Source organism: Acipenser ruthenus, chromosome 7 (genome assembly GCF_902713425.1).
Source record: "Acipenser ruthenus chromosome 7, fAciRut3.2 maternal haplotype, whole genome shotgun sequence".
Classification (NCBI taxonomy): Eukaryota; Metazoa; Chordata; class Actinopteri; order Acipenseriformes; family Acipenseridae; genus Acipenser; species Acipenser ruthenus.
Genome location: NC_081195.1, coordinates 19,853,387 through 19,878,844, shown reverse-complemented (window position 1 = coordinate 19,878,844; position 25,458 = coordinate 19,853,387). Strand labels below are relative to the sequence as shown.

General features: G+C 37.3%; 2 protein-coding genes across 16 annotated transcripts in view; both read right to left on the bottom strand.

The window, feature by feature from the left end:
- The window catches only part of LOC117415780 (PDZ and LIM domain protein 1-like), a 52,000-nt gene extending 41,402 nt beyond the window's left edge, over positions 1 to 10,598 (bottom strand). Inside the window, exon 1 of the mRNA XM_034026573.3 lies at positions 10,288 to 10,598. Within this exon, the coding sequence (XP_033882464.2) occupies positions 10,288 to 10,386 (99 nt within the window). The 5' untranslated portion in view covers positions 10,387 to 10,598. The remainder of the gene's footprint in view (positions 1 to 10,287) is intronic.
- Positions 10,599 to 17,365: 6,767 nt separating this feature from the next.
- Positions 17,366 to 25,458, bottom strand: part of LOC117416038 (sorbin and SH3 domain-containing protein 1) — an 83,164-nt gene continuing 75,071 nt past the window's right edge. For 14 of the 15 annotated variants that reach the window (XM_059026558.1, XM_059026559.1, XM_059026557.1 and 11 more), the window contains 5 exons: positions 25,274 to 25,369; positions 23,673 to 23,732; positions 22,518 to 22,708; positions 20,626 to 20,732; positions 17,366 to 19,201 (listed from right to left, as the gene is read on the bottom strand). In XM_059026558.1, the coding sequence (XP_058882541.1) occupies positions 19,134 to 19,201; positions 20,626 to 20,732; positions 22,518 to 22,708; positions 23,673 to 23,732; positions 25,274 to 25,369 (522 nt within the window). In that variant the 3' untranslated portion in view covers positions 17,366 to 19,133. The remainder of the gene's footprint in view (positions 19,202 to 20,625; positions 20,733 to 22,517; positions 22,709 to 23,672; positions 23,733 to 25,273; positions 25,370 to 25,458) is intronic. The other variant, XM_059026564.1, reaches the window with a different exon arrangement.

The window sequence follows — 25,458 nt, the reverse complement described above, 5'->3', positions numbered from 1 at the left end:
AATCTAATGGTTGTTTTACAGTAATAAGTAATAATAAGCACCACATTTAGACCAGCAGCACAGCACACACCATTATATAAAATGTGAAGACTTGGTTTTACACTGAATAAGCAATTTCCATGACAGCCTTCAAAGTAACATGCTTTGACCCAAAATACACTGAGGTGAAATGACCCAGGAAGTGCAAAAAGATTTGAACCGAAAGTTCAAAGAACCAGATATCATTTTAAAATTAACATATATGTGTTCTATACCACATGTTTCTTTCAAAACTGCACATTTGAGATTTATGAAGCTAATGGGAGTGAAAGTTTTATGGAAATATTTTGTTCGCTTCCATTATGTTAATGCCCATCTGTATCCTCTGGTCCTGGTTTTTGTACTCTGCTTAAAGTATTGCTTAGGGTTAACTATTTCAACTTCCTTTTAAGACTTTAAATACTTTTATTCTCCACAATTCTTTGTTCTAGGATGAAGAGACTCCTTGCTTTCAGCCTATCTTCGTACTGTAGCTAATTCCCTTAAAGCCAGGATTAGTCTGGTTGCTCTTTGTTGGACTCTCTCCAGGGCCACAATGTCCCTGTGTTCCTGTGGTGACAAGAATTGGACACAGTAAATACACTAGTGCGATCTCACCTGTGCATTATACAACCTCAATATAACCTCCTTGCATTTGTGCACTACACTTTTACCTATATTATTATTATTATTTATTTCTTAGCAGATGCCCTTATCCAGGGCGACTTACAATTGTTACAAGATATCACATAAGACATTATTTCACATTATACAGATATCACATTATTTTTACATACAATTACCCATTTATACAGTTGGGTGTTTATTAGAGCAATCTAGGTAAAGTACCTTGCTCAAGGGTACAACAGCAGTGTCCCCCACTGGGGATTGAACCCACAACTCTCCGGTCAAGAGTCTAGAGCCCTAACCACTACTCCACACTGCTCATGGTTGAGTCTTTGTTTGAAATGCACTACCCAGCAGAGGGAACCTACAGGAACTGACAAATTTATCCTGAAATCATGTGAATCACTACAATTTAACACAGGTGGAGGCCACTTAACTTGGTGTGTGATTTTGAAGGCGATTGGTTACACCTGTGCTAATTTAGGATTGCTATTACAAGGGGGTGGACACTTATCCAACCAAGCTATTTCAGTTTTTATTTTTAATTAATTTTCTCCAAATTTCTAGAATATTTTTTTCACTTGGAAGTTGTGGGGTAGGATGTGTAGATAAATAAAAAAAAAACTATTTTAATGCATTTTAATTCGAGGCTATAAGGCAACAAAAGGTGAAAATTTTGAAAGGGGGTATAGACTTTCTATAGGCACTGTACATACTGTACAGATATTTCCAAAATATTAACCCTGTCAACAGGGTTATGCATCCCCATAGGAAGATAACTCATGTAATGGATCTGCCTAAAAAGCACAATGTCCTAATATGAATAATTATTTCTGCTAGGGGGGTGATTGTATTTGAACAAACTGTTGAGAGCATTTTCTTTTACAAAAAGTTAAAAATATTGATATTTTATCAAACAGGAACAGCGGTATGGGTGTCCCTCTTGGGACCTTATGTTAATTTGATCAGATCGCTTCAGAAACCCTTAGCCAAGCCTCATGACACAGCTGCATCCGAGGACCCACCTTCACCACAGGAAGAGGGTGGAGTGTCCTGAACTCAGCACAGCGAATTGGAACAGCAATCAAGATGAATGTTAGTGGGGCAGACTGATAAAGCTTATTCTCCAATGTAAAACACAGTCTAAATACAAAAATAAAACATTATTTAATATCTGTCACTCCTAGATTATCATCATCCTCATCTGTGCCCCTCACTGTAAGTGGGGAACATGATAACTGTCTTATTTTCAGAGATCTTCTATAAACTTTTATTATACGCTCTTACCTTCCTTTAGACCCTGATTGATTATGTAATAAACAGAATAGTACAAATCTGGGTCCAGTATTAGGTAATGGGAACAACAATTAAAAACAAAGCTGTCCAGCTGGTTATCTGCCTTGTGGATAAGGTAAACTGAACCAATATAGCCAGCATATCCTATTAATAATTACTATTTTTTTTTTCTGTTTGTCACAATTTACTAATGAGTTGGTAGTTTGTTTTGAGCTCCACACATGTGTTACAAGGCGGAGGCTGAGCACGAACCAGCGAACACGCACACCGCAATCTGTAGAATCCGTAGTGGCAGTCCATCACACAACTCTGCCCCTTACACTTGTACTTCTCCCACTGTTCTGGCACAACAGTTATTAGAGTTAAAAGAGAGGTATAACAAATAATTGCTTTAAAGGCTTTGTTCTACTCCTTTGATTATTAAAATGTGGTGGCATTTAGATCCTATTCAAGTACAAGGTCTAATTCTTGCACACTGTACACAAGCCTGTGCATACTTCTCATCACTGTACCACCACACTGTTAAATGAATATGCACACCATAGGATGCAACAAAGGGATAACAGAAACCCATGGCGGTAGCACACTGGTTTATCAGATGGCAAAAATCAGGGTTACAGGTACGCCTAGTAAATGTTTTCTTCCTCTGTGTTGCTGTCAAACAGTTGCCATTATCTGGTCATTGCAGGTCTTGTCAACACATATCGGGGACACAGCACTAAAAAATAACTTACAGTAATAAATAAATAAAAGTGTTACACTGGGCCACATATGTTCAGGTTTATAAAGCTTACTCCTGTGCAAGTCCACAATTTTTGAAAACCAAGCCAAGATTTTGCACCTCTTTGTCTGACATACAAATAAGAAAATGGCTTATTGGGTGTGTCTTGTCCAGTGTTGAAGTGTTATCAAGAGAGCTTTGGGTAAGCTTGCATGAGTTTTGCTTTCTTTCAATTGGCGGCTTTCAGCAAACCTTACCATTCCAGGAACACCCAGGAGACTATCGTAATGAACACGTTGGCTAATACTGTACATCCACCATCATGCCCCTTGTGAAATCACTGACATCCTTCTGCTTTCCCATGATTGTTGCTGAATAGTTGTGCACAACACTCTCACTGTGCTTGTATAGGTCTAGTGGATCACACAACGTCACTTTACCACATACATTTGGGATTTTCTAATCTTATTATTATTATTATTATTTATTTCTTAGCAGACACCCTTATCCAGTGCGACTTACAAGATATCACATTATTTTTACATACAATTACCCATTTATGCAGTTGGGTTTTTACTGGAACAATCTAGGTAAAGTACCTTGCTCAAGGGTACAGCAGCACTGGGGATTGAACCCACGACCCTCCGGTCAAGAGTCCAGAGCCCTAACCACTACTCCACACTGCTGCCCTATATAATCTTATATACATTCTCAAATTTTTTGGCAAGTCATTGCACAAGTGTTGAAGATCATTTTTGGCAAGTCATTGTATATGATTATGTGACTTTATTAGATCCTTGCAGTCAGGAAACCACATGAGGCAAAACACTTTCCCAATGAATTGTAGAAAAAGATTAGATTCTGCTGTCAGACAGCAGACCTTTCTAAATACACCACAAAGGCATGTAGGCAATATGCACTTAAACAGTTTACTATAGTGTATGACAAAAGTGTAACACAGCATAGTGAAAGAATGGTAATGCATAGGTACGCATTGTAAAGCTCAGATAGGTATAGTAAAGCATATTAAAAAAACATGGCAAACCATGATAAAAAGAAAAAGGCACAGTAAATTTACAATGGTAAACTGGGTGGTCTTGGATATAGAGTATTTGTCTATACGCTACATCTATCCACAGCATTGTACTGTTGTACCATTCGTAATAAAACCTGCCCTATTTGGGTGATCTAAAACAGATCAAGCGGACCCTGGTACTGTGTATCTTAGTAACATTTCAGTCTAATTCTAATTGATAAAATGTGTTAGTACTTGAAACTGCTGCTCCACTGAACTTCCTGCCAGATTAGCCAAGGAGCTAACTCCCATACTGAGCTAACAGAGGTGTGTCTACTGTTTATTTCCTGCTCATGAAGTCCAGTTAACTTAACCCTTTTCACCCCAACTACTAATCAAAAGAAGATCAATAGGCAATACAGCAGGCAATGTAGGAAACGATCTAACCAACACATCGGAATTGATCAAGAACAGCAAAGTAAGAAAAGGATCTGCAAAAAGCATCCACAAATCACTTGATCAGAAATTCACAGTGTGAGGGCCCTACTCAGTAGTTATTTAAAGAATATTAATTTTTATAAACATAATACAATTTTATATTCTTGAAACTGTTCTGGACTTCTTAGTTCTTTGACAACAAAAGTGTTGTGAATATCATACCAGTGTGAATAGGGCCATATAAATCAACTTGACAAATGTTGACGACAGGGTTAGCTGGAAAATGTATGTTTTACCATCCTCCAAAAGCACTAAGTTACAAAAAACAATCAGCCTTGATTTCTCTCCCTTCTTTAATGTTAAGTGCTCATATTTCTTATAAACATTCAACAGTTTGTATTTTTCTAGAAATTTTTGTATTTGACACTGCACAGCATTACTATTAATTAGACTGTTGTATAAACACTCAAACTGTAGAATGTGTAGAAGACATACAGTATAGTATGTATATTAAAATAACGGTGGAGGGTGTAAAGGACGGTGAAAAGCAACATCAAAGCCAGTGGGTCTGACAATATCCTGAAGTTCTTCAAAGATGAAAGCAATACAGTGCTGGCATTTAACAGAGGTGGCTGACTCTTACGATGTGGGGAGAAAGTATAATAAACTTTCATTGGACACAGGCAAAAGATCATTTAGATATTTCAGAAAGTGGTAACAGAGGGAAGCTGTTAGATGGTGTGGAAGAAAAACAATATATAATATGCTTAAATACAAAAGTCCCTCCAAATAGGACTTATATAACGTTAGAATACATTTTATTTTCTAACAAAATTATTTCAGTCTATTACCTAAAAGGCCAAAGAACAAATTGCTTGCAGACTATTTATTTGTCTGGGTGACCAGAGATTCTACTTCACAGACTTCAAAAAGACATTCTGGAGATAACAACTTTCTGGGAAGAGGGGTGGTAAGGATTTCTAATCATTAATACAGATGTTTGTCTGTGGATAGACTTATTGGAGACAGAGACAGAACATTAATACAGTTCTGAAATGCTAAACTGTGTCATTCCTTTGTTCTAAGAAACAGCTTGGAACACCTTAAAATGCATTCAAATCAAGCATATTCTTGTGAACTAAATTTAAAATTATTGAGAACTTAAAATGAGAAATTTAGTTGCACATTCACCGACAATTAAAAGGAACTTACCGTCAATAAAAAACTGCCAAGTCTTAAGACAATTGTTTAAACTTCAAGACTAGAATGCACTGTCACCGATTTAGTATGTAAAGTATGTAGAGAATTTCTTCAGGAAAATGTACCTAACATTCTCAATAAATAATACAATATTTGGTGAGAGGTATGTGCCTTTGAAAGTTCATTCTTTTAATTGTAAAAGATGATTGTCTTTTAGAGACTGGGCGTAGCGAAAGCAGGGCTACTGATTTTCCACAAATCGCAGAAATCACTGACGGAATCACGGAATTAGGCATTGGGAATGGAATTAGGAATTTTTGGAATGGAATTTTGCTAGATTCTGTAGTGTTATATTTTTCTCACTACACCCAGCCAGGTTGAGTTAAGGCATCACGTGACTTCACGCACGCTTCTCTGATGAAACACTGGAATTGGTCATTTTTGAAAAAATGGAATTTGCTATTCCCCAGAATGGAGAATCAGTATCCCTACAGAAGGAGAACGGAGTTGCCATCCCGCATTTGTTTAAGGACTAACCGATCACTTGAGAATATGTTAATAAGCAAACCATTAGGATTTGGGAAAACACACCCTGTTAATTGTTACTTATGTAATTGGCTATAAACCAGTTGCATCCTATTTCTGTCTTTGAATATAACTTATTATTTTGACAAGAAAAGTGGTCTATGCTGTATTTCCTCTTAAAAATGCTCTAGAAACTGGAATCAACACTCCTAAGAATCACTATAGAAGAACCTCTAATTGTGAGCAACTTTAATCTGAACATTCCCAAGGACAAAATAACTTTTCTACAAACAAACCAAGGACTTGGTTTATTGAAACTTGTGCTAACGTCAACTGTGTTTAAGAGCAGGTTGGGGGAATTAGTTTTGGTAATTGTAAGACTTTGCTATACATATTAGTGAAAATTGCAACTTAAAAATAGTAGCTAAACCAGCAATCGCTGGAAAAAGAATCCTTTATCTGCTTGAAGACAACGTACTTTGGACAACTTTCTTCAAGCTCAATTCTTCAAAACAGCTAAGATGTTAATTTCTACAAAATCTGGACAAAGATCATCACTTCATTGTTTTCTTCTGAACTACACTGGAACTGACTCACATCTTCTCAATAGGAATGGTAACTATGCAGTTTATTGAATTTAACTCTGCATAAAACAGGACATTTATTTTGTTTAAATGTGTTATTAATACATGTTTGAATATATTCTGAATGCCAGTTCTAATAATGCTCATATAATATTTTTGTATTGCATTTTGTAACTTCTGAATAAAAAAAAAAAGTAATTTTGTTTTACTTTTTAAAAGTATTTGTTTCGCTTTGTCTGGTACTTAAAGCACTGATATTAGCATCTTTGAACCAAACAGGCATATTAAATATATTATTAAGTGAAACTTTAATCTTTGAATTTTAATTAAATGTATTTACATTGAATTGGGAACCTTCAATCCTGCTTTTATTAAGATAAAACATTTAATTGCAATACTTTGTATGACTTCATTGTTTCTCCTAGACAACTAAAATTAAATCTTAAAATATACTTCACAATGGGATGATTTATGAGTGGCTTTTGAAGGTGTAATTGGTTTCATCTGGGGAAAAGTTACAATGAACTAATTCAAAGTATGCCAGAATTTTTGGAATATAAACATGTACAATTTTAGAAATTTGGCAAGAAATTGCATGTGTAATGATAGGAGATGCACAGTATACCCAAGTTGTAGTTTTCTATATAGTTTACTATGTTATTTTTGACAGGAGGATGTGCCCAAACCAAAATCAGCATGCATCATTTTAGTTGTGGTATTGCACATGTGTCTGTGTCTTTAATAACCCTGAACCTGCATTATTATTTGCTACTTTTCCATTTCCATATTCTCTGCACTTTGAAATATTGTTTTGTAAATCAGTTCACAACGGTTAGGTCCGATTATGGAAACGTGGAACTTGGTTAAACGATTCTGTAATTCACCCAGTACCATCCTATATCTGTTCAGTGGCCGCTGTTGTTTTAAACTCCTGACGTTTTTCAGTTTACTATGCTTCATGCTTCTTCCCACTGATCATGTGAAAGTACTCTGGGTTTGGTCTTAGCTGATTCAATGCTGTTATGTTACAGACAGGGAATTACCAGAAAAAAATTGGGTTTTAGGCATTAAATGGAAAGTAGAACAAGATTTGTGCTTATCATAAATACAACAGCAGACAGGCCTTTGGGAGGTGTAGCATTACTGAGGGTGAGGAAAAGGAAGGTGACATCACAGGAGAGCGAGGTAGGCATTGAAGCATGGAGTGCCACACCCTACAAAGACAGCAAAGCAAATCCAAGGTGTGGCTCTCACTTCAAACTGAACAAGACCATAACTGACAGACCCGTTTAGAAAAGTTGTAGCAGTGCACAGTATTTATAGGCTATACGAGACGATATCGAAATGAGACTGAGAATGAAACAGGGACAGGGACATTATAAGCTGCAGGACATTGATCTGTTGACTTTTTAGGCCTAGGATGTCTCAGAATAAATGGAAATATTGTTATAAAAAAATTAAAGCATCATAAGATGGAACGGTCAAGAAAATAAATGGAGCACCTTATTAAAACACAGGATTTCTTAAATAACAGTATCCATCTTTGGCACTTACTTTTTATTCAGAAAAAATACAAAAAAAATAAATAATTTCAAGTCTTTTTCAATGTCTTCAATTTTTTAACAAGTTTTGATTCATATATTTATACCACTGTGTAATGTGGACCCCACACCAAAGTGGTAAAGTATAAGTTATCTTACTGGAGGAAAGCTGGCATGTCAGAATATTTAATCAAGCAGTTATTAAACTTGAAAAGAGTGTCACATCTGTTTGAACAAGTCTTTATGATGCAAGTTCACTAATTCCTAACTGACCCTGCCTACCCCAGAAGGCTTTTGCTCAGATGGCGCAAGGGATAACAGTTGGAGGTGAGCGAGTGGCACATTTGTGCATGTCTTGGTTTCCTGTAATCACAGTTACCTCACATGATTTCCTCAGGCAATGACCGTCTGTCATGAAGCACAAGTAATACAAACTTGGGTTTCAAACAGAATTCTAATAGAGGTCTAACTGTGTTGATAATGTTTTAAAGGCATCCAAGTAAATGTCTTGGTGGTTATACTACAAATACTTCTGAATGTAGTGGGATTGTGTAACATGAGCTTTGGCAACTGTGCTGCATACTAGCTAGATGTTTAACCACCATATCTCCAGGTAAGGCAGGAAACCTACATTTGTCATAATTCAAACAGACATTGTGGTGAATATAATGCCTAGAGTTGGCACAGAAATTAATTCTGAATTGTGCAGAATAACAAAACAATCTGCTTACTTTGCAAAAAGTTTGCTTGTTTTTTTTTTACTTCCCCTTGTTTTAACTTACACGTGTTTTTACAGTAGACAAACACTTTGAATTCCAGCATTGGATAATAATATCTTGTTAACTACAAACACAGTTATTAGACATTCCCTTTAAGATCACTGCCACAACTACAGCATTTCTCCAGCAGATGGCAATGTGACATGCTAAAAACCGCTTTAGAAATCAATGTAAATTAAAAACAAATATGTAATTTTGTATTAAATTGCCCTAACAGAGATGATTGATATACAAAGTCATATGTTCTTTAGAGATTGACTTTTGCTGAATTACAAGTAAAGGCCAAAGTGAGTCTGAAGAACTGATCAAAATAATATAACCATATTATGATATTACTGATTCAGTACATTTGAAGGAGCCACCATTAAAGACTATGGGCCTGCTTCTCTCGTCCCAATCCTGCATGTCATAATGTACCCGGTCACACAAGGCCTACAATAGGTAAATACAGCAGAATACACAGGTATTTGGTACATCTTAATTTGTTTATTATAAGTTAATTTGTACATTCACCATACAAATGGACATAAACCTGAGGACAGAATATTTTTACTGTTGCCTTCAGACCGGTTTAATGAGTCAGAAAATGATTTCATGAGCTGTTAAGATAGACTGAGGGAAATAATCTATTTAGCTGAGAAAGATCGAAGAAGAATTGGGTGCCCTGATGAGTCTTTAAAAACTTAAAAGGATCTGACAAACTTAACCCTAACCAATCATGGCAGCATAGAACCCAGGACCAGAGGACACAGTTCAGAATGAAGTGGAGACAGATTTAAGATGGTAGTGGACACCTACAGTACTTCTTCACATAGAGAGTGGTGAGGGTATGGAAAGGGTTACCCAGCCATGATACTGATGCTGAGTTATTGGGATCAACCAGCTACTAGGATATTTCTGCACTTCTGTTCACTTACAATACAGTTGATTTACACACTATTCTTTGTCACTGCTTGGCTGGTGCTGAGAAAGCTTAATGACTTGTTAATTTTAATTTATTAAAATAAATTATGTTTGAATTTAAACAGTCAAAAACTCAAAATGGATACATACACATTTGAGTTACCACTACTGTAACAAAACATTGTTGCCCTCTCAAAACTTTGCTGCACCCATAAAGGTTTATTTATTTATTTATTTATTTATTTTTACAAAATCAAAACAAAAAACATGCATGTTTACAGAATACACCATGCATAACCTAAATTAGCAATCCATGCTGTATAAACATGCTTAAAATAAACTGCAGTTTGTCAGCCTTATGTGGCCGTGAAATACAAACTGCTATGCTTGTTTAAAAAACAATTCATTGTTAAATTGTGTTTCCGCGTCACAGAAGTTGTGCAGGCTTCATTCCCACAAACTGCAAGTGATAAGGCTGTCTTATCCCGTCCGCCCCTACCAATAACACAGAACAAACAACACGTTGAAGCCGAATGGAGAGCTGTACAGAGTAAGCATTCGCTGCCTCAAGTTCTACACAAAGTAAGGCGATGTAAAGCAGTATGTTTGCTCTGAAAAGTGGCAATAAATGTTCTCTTACCCGAGAAATCGTTAAAGGCTGCTCAAAATCCTTCCCTCCAACCAGTCTGAATCCCCATGGACCCGGACCTTTCACAACAGCTCGTATGTTTTGAGTCATGTTTTCAAACTCTGGAAAGCGAAATTTTTTAAGTGAGTTTTTGCACACTGTCCTATCAATCAGAGACGCAACTTAAGTTTGCATTCACAAGACCTTTGTCTGCAATGTTTCTTAGAAAGAAAAGTGCAGTACAGTACAAAAGCTGGAGGGAGGTGTCTTATATTCAGAGGGTGTTCCCACACAGCCAGTGAAGTCTGTGGAACTGCAGTAGAAATTCCAGGCAGCTCGTTTTGATTGAGCTGATTTCCTATGTTTGTTTTAGGGATTGTACTACACGTCACCTTCTTACAAGCATTGCCATGTATGGTAGAGGTGATTGAATGGATGTGGAATGTCCCGTTCCTTTGACTCACATTGCTGCTTTCCTGAGATCTGTCTTAGGGTTATTATTAGTGCCGACTGAAAACATCTACAGTATTTGGGGGGGGGGGGGGATAGTGGTAACGAATTACATAAATGAATACCTCGAATTACATGTAACGAATTACATAAATGAATACCTCGAATTACATGTAACGAATTACATAAATTAATACCTCGATACACTGAATTATTTCTTTATGTCCACACATAGAAAAATATATGTGCCATTGTACTATATAAATAATTAAATTCACAAAATCACTCATAAACACCCACTTTTTTGAACAAGAGTAGGGGGATTTTTCCTCATGAAACAAGTAGTTTTGAAATGCATCACAAAATGGTCTGGCTTTAAAAGAACTCAGAATTCTTGGAACTGCCCTTTAGTAAAACAAATAGAATGACTATCATTTCTGTACAGAGACTGAAAAGTGGAATACAGATGCTGTACTAATGTATCTGTCAAGTCAACTTCCTCCTGTGAAGTAATGATTTCCATTACATGAGAGTAGATGTTAAAACTTCATGCTGATTTGAACTCAGCTCTCGCCAAGATAAGCACCAACTGAGACGTAGCTTTACAGTAAACTAATGTGATCCATCTGTGTCTCCATCCATTTGCGTTTCCTTACATATGATGATGCAGATATCCTTCTGCCTGGTGTTGATGGCTGAAGTGTAATGCTGGCTCCAGGGATCAGCTTATTTTGCCTCCGTAGCACGTCAGCACACACTACGGCTGCGATGCTGGCTCCGGGGATCAACCACAGTGCGGTCTCCCCAGCGCATCAGCATGGGCTAAGTAGGGTACATCTCTGGGGTCTTCAATTGGGCACCTTCCATCCTCGGTGTTTCGTCGACTAGCTCACGACACCTCAAGAGGGCTCAGCGGTGATTCTGGCATCCCAGCATCACCCCCCTCCATTCCCCACTCATCTCAGTCCAGCTTACTTACCCGTACATCAGTGTTTCTTTCTTTCAATTGTGCTTGAGATCCCCAACCAGAATCTTTCCGTCTCAACCACAGCCAGTTGCTGCTCCTCTCTGCTGCTTCAAGTAAACCGTCCTTGGCTAAGAGCCACCTTACATCCTGTCAAAATGTGTCTTAATGTTGCAGGTGATGAACACAAAGGACATGAGGGATCCTCTCCTACCCAGAGGTTTAGGTTCTGTGGTGATGGGAGAACATCATATGTTGACCTGATGAGGAAACTAATCCTGCTCTGTTCCATTGTCCATAGGTCTTGCCAGCCGATCTTGTGTTGTTCCACACTCTCCCATCTCATCCATTCTCCCTGCTTGGCCTGGGAAATGGCCTTTACGCACCTCATCCTCTCCTCCTGCTTTTGCACCTCGTTGACTACCAGCTTCCTCCGTTGAGCTGGAGTTGCCTTGTGCCATGTAGGAGGAGCTGAACTGAGACCAAGACCTCCTCTTCCATGCTGAACTTGCCCCATGATATCACCAATTCGATGGGCAGCCTTTGCATCTTCCACGGCTTTCTTGCATCCCACTTTCTTCCAGTTTTCAACACAGGTGCTGCCTCCCTTATGCATTTGTCGCGTGACTCTACTAATGTCATTTCCAGTCTGACCTTGGCGCACTTAAACTCCTCGGTTAGAGCAGAGAGTGGTAGCTGCAATATTCCTTTACCATAAAGTCCCACTCTGCTGAGGCAGCGTGGAACTCCCAACCATTTCCTGATGTATGAAATGACTAAAGTTTTCAGCTTCTCTACTGTTGTCAAAGAAACCTTGTACACAGTCACAGATATACGCTGAGGTAAACAACAGGGGTTTTGAAAACGACCAAGTTCAGGGGTGGTCATTTCATTCCAGTCCAGGTTTAACAGGTAAAATGGTATAATTAACTACTTCAGGGTCTGCTTGGAGGTTTAACTGGTTAAATTAAACCACAGTATTTAGAACTGAGCTGGTTCAGAGACCAAGAGTGGAAGGGCCAACTTTGGACACCCCTTCTCTATTATTTTGTCTCTACACTTGGGAAGATGATTGGTGATACTTCTGCAGGAGGCCTTCCAGCACCTTGTAGACTATATATATATATATATATATATATATATATATATATATATATATATATATATATATATATATATATATATCCATACATCTGGAAACCCAATTGTGATAAAAACCTGGTGTTAATATTATTTAGGATACACTACTGAGAGTATTACAGTCTAAGGCTGCATTCACACTGGCTCAGTTTCAAACTGGCTAGTCTGATTTGAAACAATGTATCAATTTGCTTGCTGTTCACACTCAAGCAAAGGGACTGAGTTCGTTTGGATGCAAGCTAAAGTTGATTTTTTTTTTTGTCACATTAAGTTTCATTTGCATTTTAAGTTTATCAGTGTGCTATATTAAAATTAATAATATATTTCCTAATCATTAACACATAATTGCCAAGTTGTGTTGTTGTTATTATTATTATTATTATTATTATTATTATTATTATTATTATTATTATTATTATTGATGTTTTTTTAACTGCCTGTTTTGTCACAAGTTACAATGTGTAAGATAAAAAAAAGTATGCTTTGGAGGGGAGTAAAGATTCTGTTAGCTGTAGTGATTATAAGAGGAATGAATGTTGCTGGTGCCTTCATGTACAAAATAAACAAAAACTTTAGTCGAAAACATTTTATTTATTTTTGTATGGAGAGAATACAATGCTATCTCAGACTTGAACCAAATTGCAAAACAGACCCTGAAAAACTGAGCCATATGGTTATTATTAGAGCACATGGGAAGGTTAGCCAATCAGAAAACTCATGGGGCTTTTTTGATAGCACTTAGAAGAACCTCATCAATAAAACAAGGACAACCAGACAAAGGTCAGTTTGGATGTCTTTCAGGTCACGAGACCAATGAAAGGTCATTTATGTCATGCTTCTCCTGCTGTTCTTAACTCATCTGCGAGCAACAGAGTTTATAGGATCAAGGTGGCAGCTGCAATGCGTGATTACATGTGTGAGATTGAGAAATCCGATTTTAAACCAGTAGTAATACAAATTATTTGAGTTATAAAATAAGTTTTCTAAAATTTCATTCCATTTTTTTTCCAAGAGTAGTGATTAATGTGTAATTGTCTTTTTTTGTTTGATTCTTTTTTAATGATGTTGTTCATCCTGAGATGAGATTACTGTTATGTTACTGCCCAGTGTGGAGATACTATTGTTGTTAAAATTAGAAGGCTCATCCTGGTATTTAACACACCCTAAGAAATATTTTTACATTTACAGAGACTGCCACAGTTACACTATATGTTTGACTTCTAACCTTCATCGTATTTTAATAAAACAAGCATTGGTGGTGTTTAGATCTGCCACTGTTTAGAATTCAATAGTAATTCAATGTGTCAACAAAACTTGGCTAGGCAGCTTGACTTTAGCACCAGTTCTGTGATGAAACAGCATCAGCTTGAGCTCAGATTTGGAGATGTTCTCCATGGAGAACAGGACAAGCTGACAAAAAATTATCTGTGTTGCACATGGATGGCATTTTCAGATCTCAGCTCAAACTTATGCTGACTATGAGTTTCTCTTAAATTCTAGATGCCTGCCATAGATGAATGCAACATAGATCAGCCAACAATGCAACATAGAAAAGATCAGCCAAATGTGTCTTTATAGAAGAGCTGGCACCATCTAGTTATCTGCCACTTTGGATCAAGTTTCCTGTTATTTTTCTGGCAATACCCAGTAGGTGGTGCTGGTGCTTAGTAATATGAAGACACTTTGGCGATAAACATCCAGCCTCCATTACATTCATCTGTGACAACCAACTAGAACTCAAGAGCAGCTCCTGAATTCAGTCAAGTGCTTGAAAACCCCTTATACCCCCTAGTTAAAACATGATATCTTGTACTATGCTTGGTTAAAGAAACCTCTTGTTTGATATCAATGCTTTCTGATAGTGTTGCACTTACGTTGCACTTACTTTGTCATTTCACCTAGAAAGTGGCTTCTTTCCTGTCAACAAACAATTAGTTGCTTCCCCTATTGACAAGTGACAAGTTTTCAGACAATAACATGCTCAGAAGACACTGTTGAGGTGAAATGACCCAAGAAGTTCAACACAATTCCTGTAAAAAAAGGCAGAGAAAACAGTAGTAACATATACAATGTTTTAAAATGAAAATACATGTTTGCTACTATATGTGTTTCTTTCAAAACTGCACATTTGAGACCTATGTAGCTAATGGAAGTGCAGGTAAGATATTTCAGCTGCTAATAAAGTGTATGCAGTCTTGGTGAAAGTTTTGCTGGAAGGAAGCAGACCAGGTTAAAGGCTGGGGTCTGTGATCCGGAGAAGTGTCTCCAGTGTCTGGGAAGCAGTTCTGCAGCAGCTTGTTTGCCACTTCCACTGGTCTCACGCAGTCACAGAGCTATTATGTCCAAAGCTCAAGCTGAAACAGGAGGATTTCAATCCAATATGCTTCTCCGGAATAGGCTGTGCAATTGTGACAGAAACAAACAGAAATATTTATCTGGAAATATCCTGTAGTTTGTTTCCAACCAAGTCTGCTATTGTGACGCTATTTACACACCCGCAGATTACATGTCAATTATGGTACTGCAATCTTTATTTCAGCTTCTACATTTCAGAAAACAAAAAGTATACTAGCTGTGCGCAATGATTTGAACCGAACACGGCCAAAAACCACCCCTTTTTGTTATTTGGTACTTTTTAAAAGATGTAATTAAAATGTAATACCATGTGGGTTGGTTTTCAAAAGAATAATGTATGATGGGTAATGACTTCAGTCTGTACTCAGTTGATGGAAACAGATTTTTTAAAGAGACATTGTGAAAGTTATAAAATGAACCTTTACTGTTACTGAAATCATATCATGCCCTAGCAGTCTTGCATGGATTTTGCCCAGAATATGTTTTTGAAGTGCCCCATGTTTTTGAATATTTAAAAAGGCTGTAGCCTTATAATCCTTTTTTCTAAATAGCAGCTTTTCCAGTGTTTTTAGGTAAAGGTCATCAGTGTATGTCCATTGTAGTTTCTGTTTTAGTTTGATTGTGTAGCGGGAGAATACCTATTCGGGTCACAGAATATTATTGTGGCTGGAAAATTACCTCTGGGTGACACAAACAAACTGCACTGTCAACAAAGGCTTTTATTGCAAAGTTTAAACCCTCAACCAAGGATTCATTATATTTTTGTATAAAAAATGATTGTTCAAAATACTACTGTATAGATATCTATGACAGCAACACAATTAAACAGGTTTCCACACTGTCTTTTTAATGCGGTACTGATGCAGAATTATAATGTCAAGAATAGGATACATGTGACTGGATGATAACACCTTGATGTAAGTGCAATGGCAAATTTATTAAGGGATAAACCATTTGCTGTAGCATACTGTAGAATGAGCAAAACAGAAACTGCAGCTGCAAGAACAGAGCAGTTCAAGCATTGATAATGTATTTCTAGTCTTATTAGACTTATTTTATTCCTCTGTCATTTGTCTTTTTGGCATCTCGAGGCCACAAATGTTGTAAACAAGCTTCCTCTGTTTCAGCTTCACTACTATAACCCTCATGGGACTCTTGCCACACTGTTGGGTTTTTACTGATGAAAGCTTTCATTGCATTCTGGGTGTTTTGTATTGGTTTAACACTAACATGTGTGGTCTTTGGCTCTTGCAACAGCAGTTGAAACTATTTTGAGGCTTTGCACCAAAGTCACAGAAGTGTAAAACTGATATTGGGCCAAACTAATCTGAATTGCACCTTTGATCACAAACTGCAGCTGTGTATATTAGACAATCAAGTGGACATTCTAGAACAAACTACAACATGATGATGTACTGCTCCATTCACTATACGTCTCAAATGGGCTTTTTTTTTAAATAAACAGGTTTTAAAAAACATGTATTTTCATTTTAAAACTTGATATCTGGGACTACATGGGTTAAATAAATCTGTTTTCAAGCCTTGCTTTCAAGTTGTCTTGCCTTTCCTTGGTCATTACACCTGGACAGTGAAATTGTCTCTATCCCTTCAGTGCCTTCTTTCCTGTCAGTTACCAAGCAGCTGACATGCTTTAAGCCAGTAAGATGCTTTAACCCCCTAAGATACAGCTGAGATGAAATGACCTAGGAAGTGAAGCAATAACAGACTTCCTTAAAGGCAAGCAAACTCAGAACTGTCTTTAACCCATGTCATGTATTACACTTAAAATCCATGTTTGCTATAACTTGTGTTTTTTTCAAAACTGCACATTTGGGACCGCTGTTGGGAATGAAAGTGCATGGCAGGTAAACGTATTCAATTATTTTGTTAGCTACCTTCACTTTAAAAGGTAAAGTCACAATTTCTGCATCTCAATTGATCAACATGTAAATTGTTGTTCCTTGTGGAAGCAACCAGTCGGCACACATGGCACACTCAATACCAGACTGCCATACAGCACAATCACAGGAATCACATACACCTTGTGATAGACTGGGAAGTGTTGCACCTTCATGATGTATCCACTAGTCAAAATTTAAGTAAACTCTCTGTGATCTTACCTCTTGTTTATTTAGTGAAAAGTCACAGTTTATATTCTAATAAAAACACAGGTCACATAGACAAGGTTGAACAAAGTTTATTAAATATTGCATAATACTGCATTTAGCATCTACAGCAGTAAATAGATGCTCTTTTTTAATTAATGTTATCAAATCATAAAGCACTGCAATAAAAATAAAATGTTTAAAACACAACATGCTGCAAGATGTGTTTATAATGAAATGGTAAATAAAATATATTAGAAGCACTGATTATATAGTCAGCATACTGTAAACTTCATTATTAGATATATTAAAGTGTGTTTGTAATACACTGCTATGGGGTGGGTTATACCATTTTAGGGGTATTTCTTAAACTACAGAGAACAAAAGGCAAAACAAAAATGGTGCACAATTCAGTAAACCAGATATAAACTGAGGACTTGGGATCCCCAAATGGTGGTACAGTCCTATTGGTTCATTAGTGCATGTGTTTTTTCTGTGCTGAACATATTGTGTCATGTGCTTTACTAAAATCCTTCTGGTAAATACACTGGAAATTTCAATGAGCTTGATAACTGCCTTCTGTCATTTAAATCTCTCTCTCTATTAAATAATTTTCTATACAGGATAGGTACACATTCTGTACAAAAATCAAAATATACATATTTACATTATATTTTAGTCAAACATGTTTTTCTCCTCACTAACTGGGGCTGTGCCAGCAGTTGCATGGAGCATGTTACAAAGTGTGTCGCAGCAGGACATGCTTATATAGTCTGTTAATAGATTAACAAATTCCTGTTAAATAAATTCTCTCTAAAAAAAAAAAAAAGGCATTGGCATAAAAATAGGCTTTTTAATATGTTGTATTAATTTTATTAATCCCTTATGACAAAAATAGCAGTCTAAACCTTATCATTTATGTTTTTTGTTGCAGTTGAAAGGCATTGGTTAGGGGGTCCAGGCAAGGATTAGGTGGGGAGGGGAGCACTGTTAACACCATGTTTACAGCTGGTGATTATGTGGAAAACCTTTCTTGCAATGTTGGACTTTCTATCATTCCATTTCAAAAAACAATTCAGCTTTTAGTTTTAACCAGGAAAGATGTGCAGGGGTCTGCCTGATAGTCAAGCAGTGGAGCAGTTTGGTAGCTAGCCTCCAGTTGTGAAAAGCACTCCTGATTAAATCTAAATCAGCACCACAAATTCCATCTTAAACGCACGCCCTTAAATCCTACTGGCATCACCTCACCTGCTTTCTTCTATTTGTTTATTTAGCAGACGCCTTTATCCAAGGCGACTTACAGAGACTAGGGTGTGTGAACTATGCATCAGCTGCAGAGTCACTTACAATTACGTCTCACCCGAAAGACGGAGCACAAGGAGGTTAAGTGACTTGCTCAGGGTCACACAATGAGTCAGTGGCTGAGGTGGGATTTGAACCGGGGACCTCCTGGTTACAAGCCCTTTTCTTTAACCACTGGACCACACAGCCTGGTGGACAGCACAAAGTGAAGCTGGTGTCAAGAGACTGGGTGACAGTGTGCATCAAACACACGTGTACGCAGGACCTCTCTCTCTCTCTTGCAGTCCTGTTTTCTTATTCGTAGCTGACACTGAGACAATGGCTGCGCTTTTTTCAAAGAACCTCTTACCATAAATTCACATACCTTGCACATTTTCTCTTATCCTAGTAACGCTCACCATTCCTCCAACACAACAGTAAAGAAAAGCGTGATTTTTTTGTCTTTTTTTTTTTTTAAATGAAAGGTGTGTTAACAACAGGCTTTGTTCAATCCTCTGTCGGGGATGCTGTGTTTTTAAAAAGAGTCCGTTTGGATGCAACGTTTACAGGTGAAGGCGTTTGACGTAATTGCCAGGGAAGGTGCCAAACTGTTTCGTTCTCCTGGAAGTACCTGGGAAAGAAAATAAAAAAAAACTGTTCACTAACCCGGTCTATCAAACCTGTACACCAGGTAAGGGTTTAAATTTCAAATAAATGAATAGGGAGCTTTAACTATACATACTCTCAAAGCAGCCATGCATCAAATTAATTTCTGTTTCCATGGCAGCGCAACAGTCAATGTTGTGTGGTGCACTGCCATTATGAATACTGACTCTTTTGTATAGTGGTCAAGATGCTTGCTTGTGGTGTGTGGGGTTGCCAGTTCATACCCAGCTCCCACCCTGTTACATTGGTGCCACGATTTGGATCTCACAGATTGGCTGCAGCCCATCCCAAATATTATAAAGTTTGCATCTAAAACAGTTTCTGTGATCTCATAAGAAATTCTCGAACGAGAAAAGGCCGTTCGGCTCACCTATGCTCGCTTGCTATGATGCCAATGTGATCCGTTAGCACTCAGGAGAGGAAAAACAAAAAATAACCCTAACCAGGTTAGTAGGGGAAATGAAACCTCTGGGAGTCCGTGGCTAAACAGACTGCTCTTTATCCACGCGGCTAGCTAAAGGTCTTATTATGTTCACAGAGAGACCATAATAAAACCTATAAGGTTATAGTGTTCCCCATGTTGAGTGTGACGGACAGACTGACAAACATTGTGTGCAAGTGTCAATTTTGAATTAATAAAAATGTCCAAGTTGGAACACAATTAGTCTTTGTCCTCCATTTTTTATATTTGCTCACATACAAGTTTTAAAAAGGGAGACCATGTTAGTTAATTAAATGTTACAGAGCATTAGGAATAATGGATTTATAACATTTGTAACAGAAAGTTTAGTCCAGTTTATTATAACTTGGTTGATGACTTAGTATGTACATATTTGCCCATTTTCACACTGGTACACATGGCTCGCTTATAAATAAAATGTCTATACATGTATATTCCTAAAGATTGAACCATTTTGTGATACTCTTTTTCCACTTGTCCTGATCTGTTACAAAATATTGTTGCAAAAATGTCAATTTGTCTCTCTCTGAACCGCCACTGGTAGGGCTCTGTTTAATTATGTGGAAAGCCACCAGGATGAAAACAGGTGCTACGCTAAGCAGACTCAGACTCGACACCAAACAAAAAACAATTTATTATTATTTGTTTATTTAGCAGACGCCTTTATCCAAGGCGACTTACAGAGACTAGGGTGTGTGAACTATGCATCAGCTGCAGAGTCACTTACAATTACATCTCACCCAAAAGGCGGAGCACAAGGAGGTTAAGTGACTTGCTCAGGGTCACACAATGAGTCAGTGGCTGAGGTGGGATTTGAACTGGGGACCTCCTGGTTACAAGCCCTTTTCTTTAACCACTGGACCACACAGCCTCCTATATATAATAATAATAACGTTTAAGAAAGTCTAGAGGCCTCCAGGCGTACGTACCCACAAACCAGCCGTCGTCACACCTCTCCATCACGTTGACAACATCCCCTTCACGGAGCTCCAGCTCATCCTCGTTCTGTGGCACGTAGCTGTACAGGGCTTGGAAGCTGTGAGGAGAGGACACACCACTCTGCTGTTACACCCATATAATAGCTTAATCACTAGCAAGTAGTGGATTGTGTGTAATTGGTGGAGTAGCCTAGTTAATGGTGATTGGTAGTCGTTGTGCATTTTGATTCTCTATATCACTTCTTTTTATTGCTTTTTGTACATGGTATTTCATGTGTGGATTTGGATAAAGAGCTGAATTTATTTTTTGTTAAAACAAACAAGCAAATACAAATACTAATGTCTGTTTAAATCTATCCCTGCGCTACATGGACTAGCTGTAAATTTGTGTTTTTTGCTAAGCTAGTAACACATTGTTATCCCTGTTGAAATTAATAAAATACAGCTACTTAGAACAGATCTCTGTTCTGTTGCACAAGAACAAAGTTTGTCCCCCAATAAAACTATTTTAAAAGATACTAAACTAGCAAGAAACCAATCGTAAAAGGTATTTTACTGCTCCTTCAGGTCCGCAAGTTCTTTATCGCTAGTTTTAGAACATGAATATTATGTTCATCAATAATTCAGTTAAAATGGAGGAGGTTCACCCATAGCTAAACACGCAAAAAAGAGTTGGGGCAAAACTACAGAAATCCCAATCATGTTATGTCTTTTCTTCACCGTTTGTTTAAGTGTGTGTCTGCTGGCCTAAAAAATGTATTTAGTTTCCTAAAAACAAAAACAAACTGAACTGAAATTGGTCCGATGTTACCGCAATGCTACTCGGAATCACAAGGGCTCCACAAGTATAACATTCTCTGGGCCAAACGGAGGGAAGCACTGAAAATTCGGATTTTTGGGCCATGTGATAAACAACTGAAAGTTCTGAATCATTGAAATAATTCTCTGTTTCTAGTGCCATGCATGACATCTGGAATTCATTAGTGGTTTGGTGCTTTTTAAGTTGTTTATAACCCTACGAAATAAATCTATTGTAACTTTCTAATTAAGTGGACTCAGTTGAAGAACTTGGAATGTGTTGGAGTTGTCTACTGAGGACTGGTTTACTGTGGTTTCTCATGGGAGTATTCAGCTGTAGGATTCTTACACTAGAAGATGATCAGATTATTACAGAAATGTTTTAATGAACCACCATTCAACATCTATTCTATTTTGTATGTATGATCCCTTAAATTAGCATACTGGGTAATCACATTTTACAGTGTTGCTATTTTGTTCAGTGCCCATAACAGCCTTCGTCATTTTGCTGTTCTTCCAATATCCCAGAAACACTTTTGTCAAGTCTTTTCATCTTGTATTTGGTTATAAATTATGATATAAAAGATTTCAATGAAATGATGGAAAGTTACAATCTTCTTGTGGCACACCACAAGTTTGTTTTTCAAAGCTTTCTACACCAAATAATCCCCTTTTGTAAGAAAGGAAAAGCCAAATAAACAACTTTGAGATTTAATTCAGGGGTTTATAAGTAGTCCCAAGTTGTTTCGTATTATTTTTAGAATTGTAATGGATGTGTTTTTAATTTTTATGACGTCAAACATCAAACTTTTAAATTATCCATTTTTTAATTCAACTGAAAACTGTGGACTTCGGACTGAGAACTGTGGTTTTGTAAAGAAAATGTGGGTTAGTTAGAAAACTCTGGATTTGTCAGTCACTGCATCCTAGTAGTCAACTGACGCCTTCTTTATTTTTTTTTATAACACTTCTTACAAAACGAAAGTCCTGGAATTTAAATTTCAGCTTTCCGAGCGCTTACACAAACACTAGCTTTCAACAGGACAGCTTTTAGACTGTTCAGAAACTGGAGGGTAAATACTCACACGTCACTGCTGGGCTGACTCCGCTCAGGGGCGCTTCCTCGCTGATTAACCTGTGGTTGCTGGGAAATGATGAAAGATCGTTTACTGTGATTAGAAGGCAGCTTGTGCCGAGAGTCAAGGGGATGGGACAGAGCGCTGCAGTAATGGACAGACTTTTCTGCAATGTTAATGATCTCATTGCAGACAGCTTCCTGGGATCAGGCACAGCACAGTACAGAGGAGGTTGGCACCAACATCCCCCCAAACCCCCACACAAGAAAGAGACAGGAGGAGGAGGAGCATTCCAGATGCATTGTGCAGTGAGTCCAGTGAGATCCAATAAAACCAGGACAGGTGGAGAAGGAATCCAAAGGTAAGCATGGAAAAACAGGTGAGATACAGAAGAATTGAACGTTTAATTATCACATAAAAAATATTTAAGAAGTGCAGCATACATGGAATTGCAGTTAGTGAATTATATAGACAGTTGCTGTTTAGGTCACTTCAAATACAGTCATTGAGATTATTAATCAAGCAAAGAGAAAATGACAAGCATACCCGCTAGTTTCCCAACAATACTTTTCATTATTTAAACTACTTGGAAGCATGGTTAGAAGCTTGGTTTAGTAGCATAGCAACTAACTGGAACTGAAAATCATGGAGCAAATTCAACTGATCATGAAATAGTGATGTCATTGGAACATGGTTTGTTCATGTATTTAGGCTGTGTAGATTTTTTTTTTTTTAGGAAGACTAGCATCAATAATGTATGTTCTGTTCAGAATAAGATATCCTACACAGTTTTCAAAGAGGTTACCTCAAGTTCAGTGATTGAATGGTTTAAAACAGCAGGTCATAGAACTAAAGTTTCAAAAGTATCAAATTGGAAAAATACTTATGGTACCTTGTCAGCCCAAGATCTCCCAACTTCTTATTAAACATATCACAACAGTAATGCAATAATAATAATAATAATAATAATAATAATAATAATAACAGCTACTTACTGAAAACTTTGAGACATGCTAATTGTAAATATTTCTAGCTTGATTCTAACTCTCATTCCTGAAGAAAGCAGGGAACTGCAGTTCAACAGTTCACAGTATCTAAACTGTGCTTGCGCTTTACAGGCAACCCACAGAGGGTAATAACAAACATCATGAACTACATCCTTACCACATAACACTTTTCAGAGTCAGTAAGTTCTGGTCCTGTTCGCAATGAATGATGGGAAGGCTGTGGTCACCAGGCAAATTATAAGGAGACAAGTTTAGCAAGTGTTATTGGTCTCAATGAAAGAAGCACATCAGGTATTATTGTATGGGAGTGGGTTACGTGGAGGAGGAGTGGAAAGAGAGGTACTAGCTTCTGGCAATTACTGACACAGGGAAAGGCAGCATTACCACAAGGCATGCTGAGGTGAGAAAGACGAAGACAGGGGAAAGTAGCAGGCTACAGGACAGAGTGGGGAGGTATAGGGGAATGAATATACAGTGTGTGACAAATAGAAAAAAAAATGGTAGCATGGATCAGTAAATAGAACATGTACATGACAGCTGGTTATAATTGTACAAAGTAACTGCCAGTAAAAAGTAAAAACCGGTACAGTATTCAGCAAAATAAAAAATGCTTACCACATACAGTCAAACCTGTATTAAGAGACCACTCAAGGGACAGTCTAATAGCGTCCTCTTAACACAGGTGGTCTCTTAAAAGAGGGCACATAACTTATGAATTTTCTATTTGTCTCTGACATGCTTTCCTGTAATTGTGTATGTCTTACATACACTGTAAAAGAAGATGTAATATGAACAAAAGGAAGTATGTAATTTAATATAATTCATTTAGATAACGCATTTACAAAACAAATTATTTTGTGAAAGTAATGAATTCTTGCCTGTCACAATTTTTTTTAAATCCTTTGCAAATTTCAAGGCCTGTGTCAGCCTTTCAGGTACGTGTTGATTCATTGCATCCTGAAACCAACGCCAGCATAAGCATAAGATCTTTTTTGATTACCGCGCACATTGTTTTCATACTTTCATAAGTATGGCTTGAATGTTTTTGTGTTTATTTTCCTTTTAACGGCTTACCTTTAACTCTTAAGCCGCTACATCCTAATTACGAGAACATTCTGTTAAATTACTGGGAAAGAACAACACAACACGAAACGGACACATTGGAAGCTACCTAGTTCCCAGGCAAGTGTGAGAATGAAATGCAAGTTAAACTAGCATCTGGGGAAGTGATTAATGTCATTGCTTGCTCTTGTGTTCGAATAATGAAGAAGGTGAAACAGAATCAGCAAGTCAATCAAGACATCAAGGTAAAAAGAAGCGACTTTGTTTAGCAATTAACAGTTTAATTAAAGTGGTCAATTTGACCAGGTGATCCCAAATAAAGGTGGTCTCATGAGCAGGTTTGACTGTACACTGGATTAAAGAAACATATCAGAAAGGAAGTTGAATATCTGTCCTGGATAGCTTTTAAATGTCTTCTTTAACTATTGTGTTAATTAATCTTTAACTATTGTCTTAATTAATCATATTTCTCCTTTTTTAATATACTAATACTTGAGTCAGAGATGCACCTTACTCAGGATATACATACAAACAGATCTGTTAAGCTTTTTATTTATGAAAGAGCACTCAGACCAAGTGTGATTGTCAACATCTTAAAAAGGCATGAGGGCAGTAAAAAAAAATTCCATTCAAAACTGTCTCAATTTCACACAATCAACTCCATATAGTGAGTTACCAATCTGTGCTGGGGCTTACCGCAAACGAGTTGGCATTCATGTTAGCTGGGATGTCAGAAGGCAACATAGGATGTCTTGAAGTCATTCCTTGGTATCCAATTTCATTCTTCAAGAGCTAAAAAACCCCAAAAAAACAACATGCCATGGTTGACCCCCAGTACTGTAAACTGAACGGAGAGCAGTTGCACATTTTTTTGTAAAATT